The sequence below is a fragment of the Falco peregrinus genome, chromosome 2 (assembly GCF_023634155.1).
Source record: "Falco peregrinus isolate bFalPer1 chromosome 2, bFalPer1.pri, whole genome shotgun sequence".
Taxonomy (NCBI): Eukaryota; Metazoa; Chordata; class Aves; order Falconiformes; family Falconidae; genus Falco; species Falco peregrinus.
The window spans coordinates 16,058,823-16,079,736 of NC_073722.1; the positions used below are offsets into that span (position 1 = coordinate 16,058,823).

A 20,914-nucleotide genomic window follows, 5' to 3' on the forward strand; every position below is an offset into this window, starting at 1 on the left:
TGTATTTTTTTTCCTCTGGAGGTTGGAAGGCAAATATCTTGTGGATAAAGTTTTGTTTAAATTACTCATTTTTTTTAGTTGTAACTTCTTCATAAAGGACAACTATTAAATACCCATTGAATTCTGTCTATAAGAGATCAACCATTGTTCTTGTTTCTTCTGGTGGAGATGTATATTCTGCTTGTTAGATTCAGAGGTGGGAGTAGGGTTTGGTGTAAATTACATTTCTAGCCCTGTGTGATGGTAATGGGAAAGGGATTTCTGTATGGATCATGATTTTTATATTCTATTCCAGTAGCTTGATCTGTCTGAAGAAGTATTTTTTGGAAAGAGCAAACTTCTTTGGTTACAAATATTTGTCAGAAATATAAATATATTTTAAAAAGTAAATGTGATGGGTGTATGTGACGTTAAAACACCGCACTACTAGACAACAGGGGATCAGGAAAGTTATTTTTCAAATACACGTGTTTGTCTCCCTTCCCTACGAACACCCCATTTTCACATTTTGACTTAAATTTTTGCCCATTCCTGTCAGTTTGTGTTTCTTTTTTTTTTTTCTTCTCCTGCTTGTAAACCACATTTTTGGGCTTTCAGCTGTGCTACTTTGAAGTGCTTTTACCATTAATGGTCCTGCAAGCTACTGTTAGTCATGCCGCTTCTGTAACATAATGCATATTTAGTAATGTGTACCTCTGTTTGAAAGGGTCTTTGTGGTTTTTTTCCAAAACTTCATCCATTCAGTGTACCAAGATATCCTCAGTTGCAGACAGGGGGAAGTTTTATGAGTAAAGACTGATTTTTTTATAACAAGCAATTCAAGTTTTGAATCACTAGATCACTGAGCCTCTTGCGTACTACTTTGGGTTTCTTGCAATTGAAGGCAATTAGATTTAATTATCCTGGTGCTGCCCCTTAAATTATGTTGCCCTCTGATCTTTAGTCTAATGGTGAGCACAGCCTTTTTGAGCCCTCAGGAAGTGATGTCCAGAGTCATTTGCACTCAGAAAGCTATGGTGAGGATGATGCAGGTGAATGGATTCTGTTGAAACAGACACACAGGAATGCTGTGGGTGACATAAAAATAAAATGTAATATTGTCTTCCAGTTACATTCATTCTGAAACTTTTCACACATTTTTGCTTTTCCCTGTTCCCTTGTATTCCTGCTTGTAATGCTAAGCTGTTACAAGTGTTTTTAAAGGACTGAGGACAATTCCAATCCTGTCGAAATAATGCACTTCTCTGCTGCGTACAGTGGCGTATTTTGAAAAAAAGCAATGCAACAAGACATCCTGAGAGCAGTTTGAGTTGTCAGAAGGGCACCAGTAAGTCACTTCTTGTTCTGAATAAAGAGAAGCCAGTGGAGTTACAAGCAGAACATAGGCAATGTTTCACTAGGAAAGCGTGTTGTATTTAGAAATAAATAAGAGTTTAACACATGTCAACCATGTTAATTGAAACATCCAGAGTTAACAAGATAACATTTTTCTAAAGTGTTCCTAAAGCAGTTTCTCACAGTATATGTCACTTTTTGGAGAGGGGTGGTGGTGAAGAAATCAAGGAAGTGTGAAACTGCTTTGGTGTGAGCCTTTGTAGTGTTGGCTATGATGATAAGCCCTAAAAAACCCTCTTTGTGCAGCTCTGTATATGCCGTCCATTACAAAAAAGTCAGGTTTTAAATAATTTTTTTTTCTTGGGCAAACGAATTGCTTTCATCTTGTTTTAAAAGAGCACTATCTGTGGTAATTAAAGCACAGACAGGGGAGAGACGTTCTGATTGAGCTTTACTGCGAGGCCCGCTGATGGAAAGCGTGGGTTCTAAATACTTGTGTAGAGCTTGTGTGGGTGTAAACTAGGAAGTGGCCTCATCTGAATCTCAAAAATGACCTAATGACTGTCATTTTTAAAAAGCTCTCAGTACTTGAAAATCAGATCTCATTTTGGTGCTAAACCACCTCAAGGTTTCTAAAGCTTTTTGCATTTTCAGCTTCATGCACAGAAGCTCATGGCATCAAGACGAGCAAGAGAGTTGTTACTTGAATAAATGACTACATGTTTGACTATTTTTGCTATGGTACACTTATATACAGCTTTGCTAAGAGCATCTTTCTTTGAAAGGCATTTTAGGAAATATTTTGAAAGACTGAACAGTTCTTTTAGCACCAAGTGCAGCAGAATAAAGAATGGGTAAGACAAGAGTGTAGACACTTAGTGGAAAGAGAAGCAGCGTTTGGCATACGCAAGTTTGACAAACCAAATTTTGATCCCTACCTACTGGAATGACTGACATGATATTCATAGGCACAAGTTCGACTGCTAATGAAGCTCTAAAAAAAAAAGGTGTTCAAAGGTTTTTTTTTTGTTTTTAAAATTCTGAACTAATTGAATCTTGCTCAAAGCTATTAAAAAATTGCTATATGGTGTAAGTATAGATATTTTTTTGAGTGAAATTGTGTGATTTGCGAGTTAGACCACAGTGGACCTGCAGCATTTAAAACCCCATGCAAATGATTTATTCATTTCTGCTTTCTCCTAACAGTTTTTTGCACACTGAGCAAAAAACTGTTATCGTTAATTGCAGCATATACATTAATTTTAATTCTGTAGGAAACAAAGACTTTATTATAGTATCTGTTTGCACATTGGGAGCTGCTTCTTTGACTTTATTATGGTAAAGGCTTTCATGAAATTGGTTTTAAAAATACTTCCCTCATCTGGTAATGTGTGGTTATTTGGGATTGGTAAGTTCTAACAGATCTTTATTCCTTGTTGAATACACTTTTCCAATATTTTTTCCTTGTGTATTTTATGTATAGCCAGTCCAGACTATTCATAGGGAGAAGGAGGACTTCTAGCATTCACTGCTGGCATATAGCGAGCATTTATGTAAATCTTTCTCATACTTGCATTGATGTGGCTTCCAGTTGTAAGTGTAGTTTAGTATCTTTTACAGTAAGCCCAAGTCTGTCTTGGTCTCTGGCTGACAGGTGGAAGTCACACAGGCCAGATACGCAGTGTGTAAGCAGGCTGAGAGGCTGGCATTAGCCTGAGCTCCGGGACGGAGGTGCCGTTGCTCCACCTCCAGCTGTTTATCTGCTTACTGGTACTTATAACAACTCCGGTGTATTCTTGCCTGGAGAAACTGTATATACCTGAACATGTGGGGAAGCACCTATGGAAATTAATACCTTTATTAAAGTTCTTCCCCTCCCCGGTAGCCATTTACAAAAGATTTTAAGGTACATCTGTCATCTTTTGCACACAGATCTGACCCTTCCATTGTAAATTGCCCTGCAGATAACAAAAGGATGCTGCTGCATGCAGTTATATCCCTGTGTTGTTTCCCAGTGTGACGTAAGAGCCATCATTCTCTCCTCTGTTACTCTCAGCTCAGATGTTAGGCTGGGTGGGTTAAGGGGTGAGGGCGAGGATTGGAATCGGAACAGAAAGATTAATTTTAGGCTTTGCTAAACCACATCACTTAACTCTAACCTGCTCAAAACAGCACCGCAAGGGCATTGGGGGCATAAGTAGAGCAGTGATGGGTAGGCAGAGCTTGTGGAAATGGCACCTGGTTTTTGGCCGTCTTTTGGTGTGAACCTTGCAGAACTCTGCCTGTGTCCAGCAGTGCTTCTGGGATGAGTGTTCTGAAAGCTGTCCCACCACTGTGCCTGTACTGGTGGGTTTGGGTTGGTGGCTGAATTCCTGAAACCTGTGGGTAATGTTAATGAGTCCTCATATTAGTAGAGTTATTAAGCAGAGAGGAATAAATCCCATGTTAGCAAAACTATTCTTAAATTTGTATGGCCTTTTGAATCCAGTTATTACTGCCTCTTTGGTTAACTAGAAGCAGTGGTTTCAGGCACAGCTGAAAATGTCTCTCGTCAATGACAGCAGGTTGTCACTGCAATGGTGTGGTAGCAATAAAAGTATTTTGGTGATGGCTGCAGTCCTTTAGCTGCATAACACAGTGACATGAATGCTGGCTGCTGCGTGTGGCACTGTAGTGAGGACCTTGCCGTAAGGGCACCGGCTGTTATTGCTGGGTTAGCTGCCATGACAACTGTGCTGCTGGTGCTGGTGCATGCCCTGTGTGGGTGTTCTTGCAGAAAGCTGAGGCTCGTTGGTATTCCCAGTGTTTCTTGGAATACTGCAGGCAGTAGAGGCTCCTTCGTGTAGTTCTGCCAATATTTGCTATTGTCACAGTGGGCAGAATATGCAAATGGTGTTGATAGGTGTCTGGGAAGGAAAAAAGCTAGCTTCCCTAAAAGCAGGTTTTTTTGTTTTACTTCTTTATTTACTTGATTTTATCAAATAGTTCTAACTCTCTTAGCTTCTACATAGCTTTTATTCCCAGATCTCATTAGGGTGTGCCATGTTAAAAAGAGTAGGGAAGAAATTACACTGTAAAATTTTAATCCGTTTATATTTTAAAAAATAGTTTGCTACGTGCAAACACTTTTTTTTCTTACAAGGGAGTTAGAATGAGTCCAGTGGGATTTCTTGTTATGGCATTTTAGGGGTTATGTTGTTTTTAAAGCAGACACTTGCTCCTTCACAAGCTGACTTTCACTGACTTTTGAGGAGTGAGTTTTTTTCAAGGTCTTTGTTTTTGTGTTTTTAAAGAATGTCTAAAACATTTTTCTTTCTGGTATCCCCATCCTTCTTGAAATACATGGTAACATCATTACTGAAAGAAATAAGAATAGTCAGAGCTGCAAAGGGCATGGGAGGAGCTCTGTACCTTTTTTCTTGAATATGGAATACCTTTTAATAAAGAGAGGATTATTTTTTTTTTTTAACAGGACATTAAAACATGGAAGTTAAATGCCTCAGAGCATTAAAAAAAATAACTTGTAAATGCAGTCATTTTAATTCAACAGATTTTCCCATAAGCAATTAATGTAAGAATACGAGAAGCTTTGGTATTTGAGTAGTGTTTATAACTGGTCTTGTCAGTCATCAGCATGCATGTGTAGTTCTAGGCATAAATCCAGGTGTTAAATGTAAGAGAAGGTGTTTTTGAAGGTGAGGGACAGTCATATTTTACATTCTTGACCCTAAGGTTTCCTGCATTACTGGGAGAGCTGAAGTACTTGAACTGGAGTGTTGCTGTCATTATAAAAGAATATTATAGTGGCACTGTGAAAATGAAAACACAAACTTACTAATTGTTGCAGACTAACTGCAGATTTAGTATTTGAAAGTGCTGCATTTATTTATTTTGCTTTGTATATTTTGCTGTCAAGGTGACATGCCTGCAGGACTTCTTTGGAGATGATGACGTCTTCATTGCGTGTGGGCCTGAGAAATACCGGTATGCTCAGGATGACTTCGTGTTGGATCACAGTGGTAAGACTGTATATCCCAAACCCGCTGAAATAGTTAACCTCATTGAGAACTATTCCCCCTACCCACGGCCCCACCATCCCCCTGTTCAATGCTCAAGAGTTGTGTAATTAAGGAAAATATACATGGGAATATATTTTCCTATGGATTAAAAAGTTTTTCTAAACCATCATCTGGATTCTGTAAGTCTGTTAAAATGCACTAATAAATATGATATATTTTCTTAGAAAACAGACCTGGTCCCTAAATTTACATGGAAAACACCATTGAGTTTTAAAAGGTTCAGTCATGAATCTAATGAATCTAAAATATGTTTCAAAAGTTCACTTTTGGTATCTGTGACTATAAGATGATTTCCATATTGCTGTTTTCATGAGATTCTTTTGAAAAATCACATATGTAACCATGCTCATTTCAGGTCTTGAGTTTTCCTGCTAGACAATTCACACATTTCAGTCTTGTCTGCTATAGACCAAGTGTTGAGCCTGTTGATATTGCGAGGTTATAGGGGGTGCTGTTGGGTGGGGAAGGAGGTGAGACCAACTGAGACTTTGTGCCCAGGCTGTCTGCTGTTGACAGATCATGGATTTGACTTATGAAAGTTGTCTTTCTGTAAAGAGAAAATGTTTAATGTAAGTTCAAGGAAAAAGCTCTCTACCAGGGACTTTTAGAATTGGCTTGGCATGTCAAATCATATATATGTTGGGTTTTCCTCCGTGTTCATTGAGTCATGGAATTGTTTGGGTTGGAAGGGACCATTAAAAGTCATCTAGTTCAGCACTCCTGTGATGAGCAGGGACATCTTCAGCTAGATCAGATTACGCACAGCCCTGTCCAACCTGACCTTGAATGTTTCCCTGGATGGGGCATCTACAACTAATTTGAGCAACCTGTTCCAGTGCTTTACCTCCCTGATCATAAAAAATTCCTTCTATCTAGTCTGAATGTACCCTTTCTTATTTTAAAACTATTACCCCTTACCCTATCACTACAGGTGCAACAAGACATGTATTGGTTCAGCTGTAGAATCACCCTGATTTTCTTTTATGAAAAAGTTGATCTGTGGTAAAAAAAAACTTGCCCTGGCAATAATCATCAGATTATTAAAGAGCTTCAGGTTGTGAAGGAGTGTGGGTGTGAGTGTGGAGCAAAAGCATCTGGTGTTTTTCTAATTTTTACAAATGCCATAGTTTCATTACAAAATCTTGAGCTACATCAAGAAGTACAGGTATATATCTAACCAGTGGTCCATACATTTGGATGGATGGAGGATTTGCCTGGTTCCCATTCGGTCGTTATTGCCAGTATGCTGCTTTTCGAGAACTGCCTGTTTATGTCGATTCAGCGAGTGTGGAGGTGACAAGAAGGGTACTTTTTTAACATAGTTTTAGACTAGCTAAGATACGATTTTATGCTTACACAGGAATGGAAGAGTATGGTTGTATTAACTCACAATGCAAATCCCAGTCTTGGCAAAATCATTATTTCCCTTGCAGATTTTTAAGGCTGTAACTTTGCTTCTTCCATTATGCCATTCACGGACTAATTGGACTCCTTTCCTTTCCAAGAACCCATGATGGAGGGATTTTTTTCCTCCTTTTGTCTGTTCAGCTTTGGTGGTCCCTGCTTCCTCTAACAACTCTAGAGATCTTAGTGGAGAAAAGCAGGTTAGGTACAGACTGGAACATGACTGGCAGGGCATCAGCTCTACTTACTATTTTTGATGGTGACGTGGCATCATAATGATAGCATTGATGACATAGTGATGAAGAACAGGGACAAAATTAGAGGGGAAATTTATATGATTCTGTTGGGAGTGATTTGCAGTTGCTGCTAACTATAGGAATTAAAATCTTTCCAAAATGTCAATGCATGTATGCCTATCGATTCCTTTCCCATCTAGACTGTCCTTTATTTAATGATATATAGCTGTTGGTAAGTGGCAAAAATTATTGTCACAGCCTTTTGGAAACAGTAGTCATTTTTCACCTCCTTAAAAATTGGTCACAACATCAGTTTCTTACAAAAGAAGGTAAACGGGGCATGCTTTGCAGTTGCCTGGCATGAAGTTGTCATTATAGCATGCAGGATTTACTGAATTATCAGAGGAACCTTGGCATCAGCTGACTACTCTTTCAGCTGTGCGTAGGTACAAACATGAATTATAGTAATAACCCAGCTTCAAAACATGAAGAAATATTACATGCAGAATATTACATACAGTGTTTGAGTAGCTCAAATAATGTTGTATGGTGTGTAGTTTTGAGATTCTCTTAGGAATTTGTTTCATTTAGTTGGGCAAGCACGTTTAGAAAACACTGATGTTCATTTTCTGGATAATAAACAGCAACAGTAGTGTTTGGAGGAAGACTGTAACATTGAACTGTTGTCAAAAATCTATCTGCTTGCATTGCAGAATGCCGTGTTATGAAGTCCTCTTATTCCCGATCTGGCATGAGGCATACTGGGTCCAAAAGTCCAGGACCTTCACGTCGAAGCAAATCACCTGCCTCAGGTACTGCTTCTAGGAAAGAGTTGAACATGTAAAATACATGAAACTTTGAATTTATTTAACGGAGTTAAAAACTGTTGGCTCTGTCTGAAGTAAGTGCACCATGCTTTGTTTCTTGAGGGAAGAAATATGGTTTTTTTCAGTTTATCTCATAGATTTAATACTGATTTGTAATAAAATTTGCATTCGGTTTTGAATCCTGAGAAGAAATCTGGTTTCTGTTTTTTAATTAACAAGCACAAAAAGTTTCATTTTATGAACATTGGAATAATTTGTACTAATTGTACACTTGGGATGTGTTTTCAGCATGGCAATTAATTTTCTTGAAGACAGGATGTTATGTGGTTAAATTCATGTTCATTGAACTAGAGTATATCCTTAGGTGTTTTGAATTTGACAGGTTTCTCTCATATAAGCCCAATACTGTTGGAAATATAGGATTCTGCTGTTTCAAGTAATTTTAGGAGATGTTCTGGAATGTTATTGCCCATTAACAGAGAAAGTTGTTTTATTCTTCTTGTGCTTCCTGTACTTTCAAAGAAAGGTTCACATTGTGTTTTTACCAGCATTTTGGCTGAACACCGTATGTTCCAACCATTGAATTCTTTATGCAAGTAAACAGAAGGGAGAAACTTGTTTTTTTCCTTTTTTTACCTCTGCATTTAATTTCTAAATACAATAAAAAATATTTTTTTCCCCTCAGACCTGGAGAAGTAGCCCTGAAATCAAGCCATTGAATTCATAAATATACGATGCTCTGTTTTGAATGTAACTACACATGTAAGCTTCTGTGCGTGTATCCAGAATTGCAACATGTTCCATATTCTTGTTTCCATATCAGTATTTCTTTTGCTTTATTGATGCTGGTTAAAGTAATTTTATGACTTTGGGTTCTTTCAAAGTGGCATATTTGTCATCTATTTATAATGGTTGAATATTAACCGAAAAGTTTCAAAGAAGGATTGCACTAAGAACAAAGAGAAACATAGCATGAAGGGCAAGTTTCACAACTGATCTACATTTCATGCAGTCCTATTAACCAGTGAGATCACATGGGATATCCATCAACAGTAAATTTTATGCGAAGTATTTAGAAATCAGTGCTGTCATTTCCTTGCTTATTTCTACTTGGACAACCCTTTGGTTTGTTTAATTTGGAAAACTTATCCGAAGTGTCTAGTATTTATCCTTCTGTTTACTTGCCATTTTTTCTCATGTAGTCTTTACTTATCTTTATTTACCCTTCTTCCTTTCATGCATGTTCAGAGCTGTTTAATAACTTCTTTCCTTAATGTCTCTTTCCTTTGTGTCAAATATATGAGTACAGTAAAGAGGGGTGGCCACTACTCCAGTGCTTATTCTTCAGCAAAATCCCCAGGTGAGCCATTACTATTATGGCTGTATATCACTAGTGTGTCTCCTCCCTATCCATCTACCTGTATTCTTTTTGCTGTATTTGTGAATATTTTCAAGCTTGAAACACAGGTTTTGAATTTGGCGAACCAGAGACATTATGGGTGTAGGTTTTTGTTGAAGTAGATTAAGTGAAATAATATAAATGATGATTTATAGTTGTCGGACATCTGTAATGGTGTCAAAGTTAAATTTGTAAAGGTATGATTTGACTACAAGTAGAAGAGTATTCTGAGGAGCAATAAATTTGTACGTGTATTCTAAAGTATATTATAATTGAAAACTTCAACTAGTGCAAAAAGACAGGGCTAATAGTTGCTAAAAAAAGCAGCACAAAACCACGCGTTACAGTTTTTCATTCTACTTGCAGTTTCTTACCTTCCTTTGTTTACTTGTATTATTTCGGCCTAAGCTCTAAAACACAGAGAAACCTCTTTGAACCTTCAGCTCAAACTGAAAGTATATCTAAAACAAGTAACATGCATTTTGATTAGCAAATAAGTTGAGACTTTGGATGATACTAGAAGTTAACAATTTAAAAGATATTCATAGGTTTTTTTCAGTTTTCAATATTCCAATATGCTAAAGAATTGTAGCCTAATAGATACTACTTAAAGAACAACAGAAAAGAATTTATCTTTTTGATATTCAGGCTGCTATATATCTTGAAAGAAACCTCATAAGAACTTAGAAAATAGATAAGAAAGGTAAGTTTTGCATGTACATGAAATAATCAGTAAATGAATAGCAGTGGACAGCAGACAGGTTTGTGCCAAAAATGAACACAGATGCTTGTGTGTTTCTTGAGGTTATTTAAAAAAAAAAATTATAAAGTAGTGCTGTTTGAAACAACAGTGTCGTGTTTTAACCCCGGCTGGTAACTAAGCACCACTCAGCTGCTCACTCGCTTCCTCCCCCTGCAGCAGGATGGGAGAAGAGAAGAATTGAAAGGGTAAAAGTGAGAAAATTCCTGGGTTGAGATAAGAAGAGTTTAGTAACGGAAATAATAACAAGAACAAATTGTAATGAAAAGGAAAATAGCAACGAGAGGAATACACAAGTGATGCAAATGAAAACAGTTGTTCAGCACCAACTGACCAATGCCCAGTCAGTCCCTGAGCAGTGGCCCCGCTCCAACCTTCCCCCAAGATTTATTGCTGGGCATGATTTCATATAGAATGCAATATCCCTAAAATACCCCTTTGGTCAGTTGGGGTCAGCTGTCCCAGCTGTGTCCCCTCTTGACTTCTTGTGCACCCCCAGCCTGCTCACTGGCAGGGTGGTGTGATAAACAGAAAAGCCCTTGGCTCTGTGTAAGCGCTGCTCAGCAGTAATGGAAACATCCCTGAATTATCAACACCGTTTCCAGTACAAATCCAGGATGTAGCCCCATACCGGCTGCTACGAAGAAAATTAACAGTACCCCAGCCAAAACCAGCACATTCTCCACCCCTTATTTCATACCATTTACATCGTGCTTAGGTCTCATGCTATCCAATACGTTCTCATTACCCACCACCACCTGTACTGTCCTTTGATATAATACATGGCTCTCATTCCCGTAGTCTATGGACCAGCCCTGTGAAATGTCTGCAAAATGTCCATAAATGTCCACAAAATGTCCACTGAGTTCATTTAGTCCATGACTTCAGACTCTATCCATTATGGTGGTCACTCAGGACAGGAGAGGTGGTGTGTTCTGTGGAGTTACCAGGCACCAAAGCCAGCTCGGGGCTGGTCACTGCTGTACTTGCACTGCTGCTTGCTTCTGCAAACTGATTCAATACACCTTGTCCTTCAGTTTCTGTGACTTGTCGTGTGGGCTTTCCACCTTTCACAGCAGCTTTCCACCTTCAGTGTTTTACCACAATCTGACAGGATTTATCCATAAACAGGGCATACTGCTTTTCATTTTCTGGTGATTTATTATACAGAAGGGCCTCTTCAGCAGGAGTCATCTCCTCTGGCGACGCTCCAAAGTTTCAGCCCTCTGGCCAGTCCGTGATCAATTCCAGAATTCCTAGGCCGTTGGGTTTTCCTATTCAAGCCTGTTGCGTTGTTATCTGCGTGACTGACTTGTGCAGCATCAGTTGCGCTGTGTAGAGGGGACTCTCCCTTTGAACATCCAGCCGAACACAGGCAATCAAAGTCCCAAAAGGAGCTGTGCTTCAGTACCAACTACTTCTGAAGTGGCTTGAATTCCTTCACATGCTGCTAATACTTCTTTTTCAATTGGAGTCAGTCTCAAATCTCTTCAGGCTCTTTCTGCCAGAGGCTCCAGGTGGGGCCGTTATCCCTGGCTGAGGTGTAAAGCATGTTTTTCACATCTTGTCCTGTCTGGACTGGCCCAAGTGCTACCACGTGAACTATCTCCCATTTAGTTTGTTCTAAGCCTTGCTGCTGCTCAGGGCCCCATTCAAAGTCATTATTCTTCTGGGTCACTTGCTAGAGAGGACTTATGATCAGATTATAACCTAGAATATGCGTTCTCCAAAACCCCACGCCACCTAAGAAAGCTTGTGTTTCTTTTTTGTTAGCTGATGGAGACAGCTGTTGTTTTATTAATCACATCTGTTGGGGTATGATGACGCTTATCTTGCCATTTTATTCTTAAAAACTGGATTTCCTGTGCAGGTCCTTTGACCTTACTTTCGTTTATAGCAAAACCAGCTCTCGAAAGAGTCTAGATTCTTCTTCTCTCTTTCTCAAACACTTCTTCCACTGCATTGCCTCACACAATGATGTCGTCAATATATTGCAGGTGTTTGGGAGCTTCACCTGGTTCCAGTGCAGTCTGTAGCAGTCCATGACAGACGATAGGACTGTGTTCTCATGCCTGGGGCAGTTGATTCCAGGTATACTGGATACCCCTCCATGTGAAAGCAAACTGTGGCCTGCACTGTGCTGCCAGAGGGATTGAGAAAAATGCATTGGCAGTGTCAGTTGTTGCATACCATTTGGTGGCTCGTATTGGAGTTCTAGCGTGTCTGGTACTGCAACACTTCGCAGCAGTGTGGCTTCATTCAGTCCTCGATTTTTGCACTGGGAATATGGGACTGTTAAATGCTGAATGAGTCTTACTGGTCAGTCCTTGGCTCTCCAGTGACCAGATCAACTTATAGATGGGAACCAGGGAGTCTTAATTGTTGTGGTATTGTCGCTAGTGCAGTGTCATGGTAGCAGTTGGCACCTGCTGTTCTTTAACTCGCAGCAACCCCATCACAGACAGATTCTCTGAGAGACCATGCAAGTTAGACAGCTGTTTAATCTTCTTCATACTCAAGGCAGCTAAACCAAAAGTCCACCAGTATTCTTTTGGGTCTTTGAAGTACCCTCTCCTGAGGAAGTCTGTGCCAAGGATACAGGGAGCCTCTGGACCAGTCACACAATAGGATGCTTTTGCTGCTCATTCCCAGTTAGGCTTATCTCAGCCTCCAACACAAACAGTTCTTGGGGTCCTCCCATCACTCCAGAAATACAGATGGATTCTGCCCCTTGTAATCCGATGGTACTAGAGTACACTGTGCACTGGTGTCCACTAGAGCTTTATAGTTTCATGGGGCTGACGTGCCAGGCCATCGAATCCACATGGTCCAGTAAACCCAGTTGTCCTGTTCCTCCACCTAGTTGAAGGCAGGGCCCTTCTGTTCCTGGCTGGAGTCTTCATCGCTTGATTTTTGTACTGCAAAACAGAAGTCCCTTCATCAAGGTCAAAAGACGATTAGCCCTTCTGCTCTGTCTGACAGACACTGGAGCAGTAATTTTCCTGGATGGATGCTTTTTGTCTATTGTTTCTCCTTGCAGTTCATGTACCTGAGTGTCTAGTCTCCAGGTGGGTTCACCATCCCACTTCCTCGTGTCCTCCCCCTGGTGACACAGGAAGAACTGCAGCATTGCACATGGTGTGCACCCCAGGTACCTGTACCCTTGAACAGAAGGCGGCTGAGGCCTTGGTTGGAGTGAATGAGGAAGACCTATCCTTCTTGGCTTGCTCAGACATTTTGGGTCAGTCCCTCTACAGCTGAGACACAGGCCCACATGGAGGAAGCAAGATTATCTTCATATTCTTGAAGTTATCTGGCCAGTTCATCTATATTTGGTGCCTCCATGTCTGTCCAGCTTATTATCGCCAGGGTGTGGGTGTATGACATCGGTGCGTTTTGTACAAGCTTTTGCTACGTGGACCTTGTGCAACGGATTTCATCCGGCTCTTTGGATGCCTGGGCATCATCTAGGTTGTTACAGATCATGTCCAACCTGGCTAATTCTGACAGATACTGGATACATCCCTCAGTGTTGGTCCATTTTCTCTGGGCGTTTGCAAGTTCTTCCTTCACCTGTCCTTCACAATTGACAGGAGTCACCACCAAAGACTGAGGACTCCTGCCTTCTTTCCAGTCCCTTTGTCAATGGCCTTACCCTTAGCAAGAGACCCTAGCTTCATTGCCAGGCTTCGTTACCCTCTGATTCCTGACTACTAGCCCCAGAATCCCAGCATCAGAGTAACCAGCTGAGAACTACCTCACCTGGTTGACAGCTAAAATCTTTTTGTCTCTGTCGCAGCTCACTTAGGGATAGGGATCGGGTAGTTTGTGGCTCGTGATTTCAGTCTCTTCCTCCTCCTGTTCTTGTGACTGCTGTGCTGCAAAACAGGCTACCTCTTCCCAGTCTTTGTCCTGCTCCCTCTTAGGAGAAGCTTCTTCATCCTTTACTAAATGAGCTGACTTCTAGTTTCATTGTTTCTTTTTAGTTATAGGGGTGACTGACAAGAGTGTCTGGTTTTACCATAGTGTCCCTTGGTATGTTTTACCTCTCTTTTACCTGAGGGTGCTACATAATGTCAAGCAGTGTTTGGTAGGTGCTGGCCAGGGCCCAGCACAGTGTGGTAAGTTGTGCCTCTTTGGAACAGCCATGGAATTTATTATTATTTTTTTCCCAAACATTCTACTACTTCATCAGGATCCAGTAGTTGATTGGGAGTGCAGTTCCAGACCACTGGAGGTGAGAGGTTCTCCAGATGCCTGCCCGTATTCTCCCATGTGCCATGCCACCCATGACCATACCCTCGCGGAGCCTGGATCAGATTCCTAAATTGCTTATTAACCTTAGATAAAACTGAAGCAATATTCTTAAGAAGTACCAATAGAAGTATCTTAACTACTCAAGTATGTTCAAGATACTGAGAAGCTGCTGTAGCAAGGGAGAAAACATCACAGAAGAAGGTAATGAAGGTGCCATTCTGTATTTCTGGAAAAAAAAAAAAAAAAAAAAAACCCAACAAAACCCAAACAAACAAACAAAAACAAACAAACAACCCCCCCCCCCCCCCCACCCCCCCCCCCCCCCAAACAGAGGAAGAAGTATAACTGTTAAATTGTCTCCATGAGATGGTACCCAAAGTACAGAGCCCAAAATACCCGATTGAGCTCAAGGTCAGTGTTTTAATAACAAATCTCTCAGGCAAAACATCACTTATCACTACAGAGCACAGCAAACTGCAAAAGCCAACGCTGATCTTTCACGTGTACAGCAAAAAAATGGTGCAGATCAGATGAACTAATATTGAGAACAGATGAATCCGTATCTTGACCCACAACTGTTAACAGATACCGGTCCCTTCTAAATACCTATAAATATGCTCCGGTCAATCTGTTATTATCTCAAACCCTGTGAGGTGGTGTTATTATCTCAAACCCATGTTAGGTACCAACAAGTACCATTGTGGTTTAACCCCAGCCAGCAACGAAAGCACACGCATAGCTGCTCACTCGCTCCCCTCCCCAGCAGGATGAGGGAAGGGGATGCAGTAATGGAAACATCCCTGAATTATCAACACAGTTTCCAGCGCAAATCCAAAGCATAGCCCCATACCAGCTACTATGAAGAAAATTGACTCTCCCCCAGCCAAAACCTGCACACCAGCACAGTCTCCACACCTTATTCCATACCATTTACATCATGCTCAGGTCTCACGCTATCTCATTACCCACCACTACCCTTCTCATCTGTGGATATAAGACTTGGCTATCAATCCATTCTGTGAGCTGTATAAAAAGAATTTGTGAACAAACAAAATTGTTTTCCTTCTGTAGTAATAGTTGGTCATTTGGAAGCAAATTCTTCTACTGAAATATCTCATTTTTGGTTGCTAACTTTGCAGCTCAGTATTTTTTCTAATGGCTAGAGCAAATTGTGTGCACAAGAAGCAGAAAACAGTAAAATAGCATTCACTGGCTCTTTTCCTCATCATAATTGCAAATTCTTTATAAAACAACGATACATCATTATGCCAGGTTTCAAGAAGGTTATCTAAAATAAGGTGGTGAAAAGAAGTTTGCAGGAGGGATACATATACCTAAATACTTACAGCTTCTTAAAAAACTCAAATAATTTGTGTATTGTTCTTACAGACAACCCTTCTTAAAGTCAAGATAAAAATATCCTAAAAACATACTAATTCCTTTTAGTAGAAAAGACTAAGCTCTTAATCCAGTAATAGATTTGGGAATGTATATCTGAGTTATCAGACTTCAAGATAGACTTGTTGTGTAGCTAAATGCTAATTAGTTGCATCTTAACATCACACATCAGAGAGAGAGAGATTTTTGTGAAAACCAGGGATTTGTGGAAGTTGCAGTGCAGTAGGCCTGGCCTACTGGCAGATGGTGCTTGGAAGGCATCTTCAGCACTCAGAGAATGTTAGAGTACTAGGTTAACAGACACTTGCAAAATAAATCTGATAGTGTTGGTTAAGAAGCAATGCATAACCCATGACAGACCTCTGGATGTGTAAAGGCTATGTGCAGGAGCAACTGTATTATTTACTTTGAAGCTAAGCTTCTATTTGCCAGGGTTGCTTTTTTTTTTTTTTTTCCTGAAAAATTAATTCTTCACCATGAATCAGCTATGAAACCTTTTCCACTCTTAAAATTCTGCCTCATATTTTCCTTTTCCAGGAAAAATGAGGTTCAGCTAGAGAGGAAATAATGTCGCATCATATCTGTGTATGATCAACAGTGTGCTATTCTGTCTACATAATGAAATTCATCAGTTTGGTTTTTTCAGAAAAAGACAAGGACTGACCCAAGTTATATTCAAGATACCAGGGATATTAACAGATGTTGTATCAGGCCTGTCTGGGAAAATGGACTTAAAATGAATGAACTCTTGAAGTCAAAAGGGAGGATATTGTATGTTTTCACAGACACTTGAACTTCTTGGAAGTTCAGAAATAAGCTACTAGCTTTTACTTCGTTAGGATTTTTTTCCCCTAAATCAATATTTTTCTGAACTACTGCATAAGTTCTTTATCATCCAAACAACTTTTACTTCTTGTTTGTTTGTTTGATTCTTTTTTCTTGGGAAAAACCAAACAACACAACTTGTGTTCTGTGGAGCAGTCTACTTAGCTGTTGATCCAAAAAAAGAGAGACGGAGGGTCACATGGCTTTATGTACACTTTTTCCATATTTTATTGTGCGATATCACAATAAATGATATAATTTTAGAAGGCCATGGCTATTGCTTGCCCAAAGTTCTTGCACTGACAAAGGACTGAAGAGGCCTTTTTAATCTTTAGAATGACAGTGCAATATTTGTGTGTCTTCTTGATCCAGCCACATGAGTTTCAGGGGTGCAGTTGTGTGGCATGCAAGCGTGTAATTTATTCCCAAATGCTGAGGAGTCTGTTTTGGTCTTTGTATGCAGACTTGAGTGATAACTTACCAGAGAGGTATGTTATGTTTAAAAGCAAGTTAGGGTTTTTGACTTTTATTTGGTTTTTCTTACATTTGTTTTTCTTTTATTGCTTTGGCTAGTTAATGGAACCCCAAGCAGTCAATTATCCACCCCAAAATCTACAAAGTCCTCCAGTTCTTCACCGACAAGCCCAGGCAGCTTTCGTGGACTCAAGGTAAGTGCCAGAACCATCAAAAACTCTGAATTCCGGCATTCATTGAATAATGTGTTACAGTGATGCTGAAGAAGAACAAAAGAAAAAGAGAAAAAAAGAGTTACAATTCTATAGGGTAGTCTTGCTAGTATGATTTTTGAGTTGGAGAAGAGACCTTAAGATCTTTGTATTTTGTCTTTGGTTGGCAGGATGGAACTCTCAGCTTAGTGAAGGCAGAGGGTGATGGTGACTTGAATATGCCAGTTTGGCCTCCAAATTTTCTATTGTTGTGTGGACTGCAGAAATCCCCTAAGTAATTTATGTTCCCCCATCTTATACAAATGTGGTATCCTTGTTTCAGTACCTTATGGTCTTGTAGCATGGCCCAGAATTTCATCTGAAGCACCCTTCCTCATTTGTGGCACACAATTTCACCCCTTAATGCAGTCCCCTCCTGAAAGCTTGGGAGGGGTTCCTTTGGGAGCAGCCTGATGTCTGGAGGATTTTTCTCTGTGGTGCACCAAGAGAGTTCTCTTCCACTACCACTTAAAAATTGGTGGCATTTCCAGTTCTTAGAGGCTGCTTTATGCATTTTGCCTGGTAAAATGAAAGGAGGAGTCTGGAGCACAGCTGAGCATCTTACTGCTGCATTTGTGCAGCTGTCCTTTCAAGGAGAATTTTCTTATGAAATCGTCAATTGCAACCTTTCTGGAAGCATGCTGGATGTTCTGCACTAATTACTCTGATCGAGTAATAGCTCCCATTGATGAACACAACAGTTAGGAAGAGGCTGCATAATTCTGTGTAAAACTGTTTTCTCAATTAAGAGGCTGGCTAAAGGACGTGATGTGAATAGTATTTAGATTTGGGTTTTGACATGCTAATTGTTACCAAGTCTTTGTCTGTTTTGCAAGGAGTATGGCACTGGTTTTTGCCAGGCTTCTGTGATAATTCTGAGAAAAGGTTTGATCTATTTTTTTAAATGTTAACATATTTTTTGTTGTTTGGTTCATTTATTGTTGATCTCTGCCTTTATGTTGTTGAGTTGTGACATCCCATAGCTTCTTTTCGGGCAGAGCAACATAGGTTGGCCTTTCCCCTATAAAGCATTTCCAAGAGCAGTAATAGTTCTGACACTGAAAATTAGATCTGTGTGTCTTAAAATCTGTCTGGACAGCTCTGCTATAGAACTTAAAGTAGAGGACACCAAAATCATTGGACTTGAGGCTCTCTGATGGTCTGCACTATATTTAACAAATGCTCTTTCATCTTTCTTTAATGAAATTACAAGTTTAGAAACTAGATAAATTGGTTCATTTTTTTCCCACGCTGTCCTGTCTGCTTTTAGCTGATTAAAGCTCCATTAAGATAGAGATAATTCTGATAGTAACAAGCAATTTTCAGTAAAGTGGACATGTCCTCTTTTCCCTTCACTGTCAATTTCACTGAAGTAGGCTGTTGTACTTTTTCATTTTGGAATTTAATTGATGCTGGATACTAATGGGGTTTTGTGTCAAATAATTCATCCCTATATGACCAAAGAAAACAGCAAAAAGAAATCAATCATCTCAGACGTGGTGTGTTACTGAAGCAGTGAGTATCTCTTGTTTTACTCCATTAGGTTGCATCTGTTCAGTAGGAGGATCCCAGCTGTACTCCTGAGACTAAAAATAGGGAAAGTTATCAGGTGAATCTCAGGATAATTCTAAAAGAAACAAGTGCACTGCGCAGTGACCCTTGTTTCTTGATTATGTTCTAGTAGTGATGACTGGTTTGGCGAAGTATCCACACAAAAGCAGTAACAGGGAAGCACGGTTTTATGTAAAACTAGGTTCTTTTAAGAAACCCATTATTATTTTTGTAGGATTGATCTTGGCCAGCCTGATGAGGAAAACAGAGGGAAGGTGGGGACCAATTTTATTATTTTGAGGTTACTGCTGTTCCCTATTGTTAAATAATTCCTTGTTGCTAAGACTGTATCGCTGTGCAGACAGTAGTCTGGCTTCCTGCACTTGTGTAAAGAAGGTGCCATGACTGAATGAAAATGTAGATACAAATACTATGGCAGACAGTGAAATAATGAAGTATAATGCTGCATTTTCTGGCCTTGGAAATGCAATGTTTTGGCTGATTTGTTGTGTAGAAATCATATATATTTATTTTTGTAGAGCTTGAAACAGCAACACTTAATAATGGTTTTAGGTGAGCTTCGGTCAGCAGGAAAAGGGAACAAATCAGGGTTGGTGTTTCTGTTTCCTCTAAAGAGCAGACCATCAGAGCAGCTCCACATGAACTGTACTTCAAAAACTGTGATGTTTGGAAAGCCAGAGCAAAATAAAAGATTACACTATAGATTAGAGCCTGGCTAAGCTTTTTAAAGTTTGACAGCCAACACAGAGCTTAAGTGATAATGCTAGTCATCAAGGCAGCAAATTTGCAAAAGATACTGACTGCAACAGCGGTTTTTTCTGAGTCTCAGGCACGGAGTCTTACATCATACTCTCTGAATGGTTCTTTTTTGTTGAAGTGAAATCTCTTCAGTCCCCAAGGATTCCTTCTGTTTCACAACGCTTTGTAAGCAGAAGTGGTACTTCCAGGCACAGAAAACTCACGTCACTTCACAGTAGGTTTGTTTCAAGGTAAAGATTTAGATTCAAAAGTGAACAAGTATGGGCGTGAAATGACTACTCTGTACAATATTCTTTTTTGAGCAAATGTGCCGAGTTTCTTATTTTTCTATTAACTTCTCCATAGAGATTAAAACCAGTGCATGGATTAAGACATAATGGTAATAGTGCATGAGGTGGCACAGGACGACTGACTGAGAGGAGTCCTTTTGCTGTTCTATAGGCAGGTGACCGTTGACAAGTTTAACCTTTTCCTTTGGTTTTAAGTGTGCATTTATAGATACTCAGGTATGCCAAGCTGTTAGGGGTACTTCGACTCATATTTTTTTGAGTACATCTGTTACTGGGCTCACTTAGTACTGTAAAAATAATCCAGAGACTAGATTAAATATGAGATTTTGGGAAGTGGCCTTGTAGCTTCCCGGTGCTTACTTGGATGTGTTTTATTGCGTCCTCTTGAAATTAAGTACCTCAAAGTCTCTCATCTTTTTAGAAAGAAAACAAATTTGTACAAATAAAGAAGCTTTCTTAGAATCCCAATTAAGCTAAATAGCAATGTGTTTGCATTTGTCTTGGTATTACTTTTTCGATTGATGGACCAAATGACCAGAGTGAAAGGGCTTTAAAACCGGATCCAACAAATAACTTAAGTACCTGCTTACTTTCAAGCTATTGAGTAGTCCCTTTTACTTCAATGAGGATGTTAATGTACTTAAAGTTAAACATGTGCTTAAGTGATTTGAAGGATTAATGCCTATCTTCATCTAGGTTTTAATCTCTTCGGTTTTGTACGCATGTGCTTCTGTTAGCAGTTACATGTTAAGAATATTTATATGCAATTATCCAACCTAGCGACACAGGTGCAATAGCAGTTCTTAGAGGAATTCTTTAACTGCTGCCTGTGTTGAATTCACAATTCAGAATCTTTCTTCATCTTTCTTGGTCGTACAGTGGATAAAAAGAGTTGGCTAATTTGTACTGGTAGGGAAACTGAGGTATTGCACTTAGTGTTGAGTCCATTCACCCATCGGCACCAGTTTGCTAAATGCTTTACATAATGAGATATGGTTCAAAATCTCTTTAGAAAAAGGGTAAATCCTTATGTGGCTCTTCAGTGTTT

General features: G+C 39.6%; 1 protein-coding gene across 5 annotated transcripts in view; it reads left to right on the top strand.

Moving 5' to 3' along the window:
• The window catches only part of DCLK2 (doublecortin like kinase 2), a 98,555-nt gene that overhangs the window by 42,218 nt on the left and 35,423 nt on the right, over positions 1 to 20,914 (top strand). For 3 of the 5 annotated variants that reach the window (XR_008746149.1, XR_008746148.1, XM_005243335.4), the window contains exons 3-6: positions 5,252 to 5,354; positions 7,768 to 7,866; positions 9,191 to 9,241; positions 17,094 to 17,188. Coding sequence is in view for 2 of the 5 variants with exons in the window: in XM_005243335.4 (XP_005243392.2) it covers positions 5,252 to 5,354; positions 7,768 to 7,866; positions 9,191 to 9,241; positions 17,094 to 17,188 (348 nt within the window). In the remaining 3 variants the exon portion in view is untranslated. The remainder of the gene's footprint in view (positions 1 to 5,251; positions 5,355 to 7,767; positions 7,867 to 9,190; positions 9,242 to 17,093; positions 17,189 to 20,914) is intronic. The other 2 variants (XR_008746150.1, XM_055797821.1) reach the window with 1 other exon arrangement.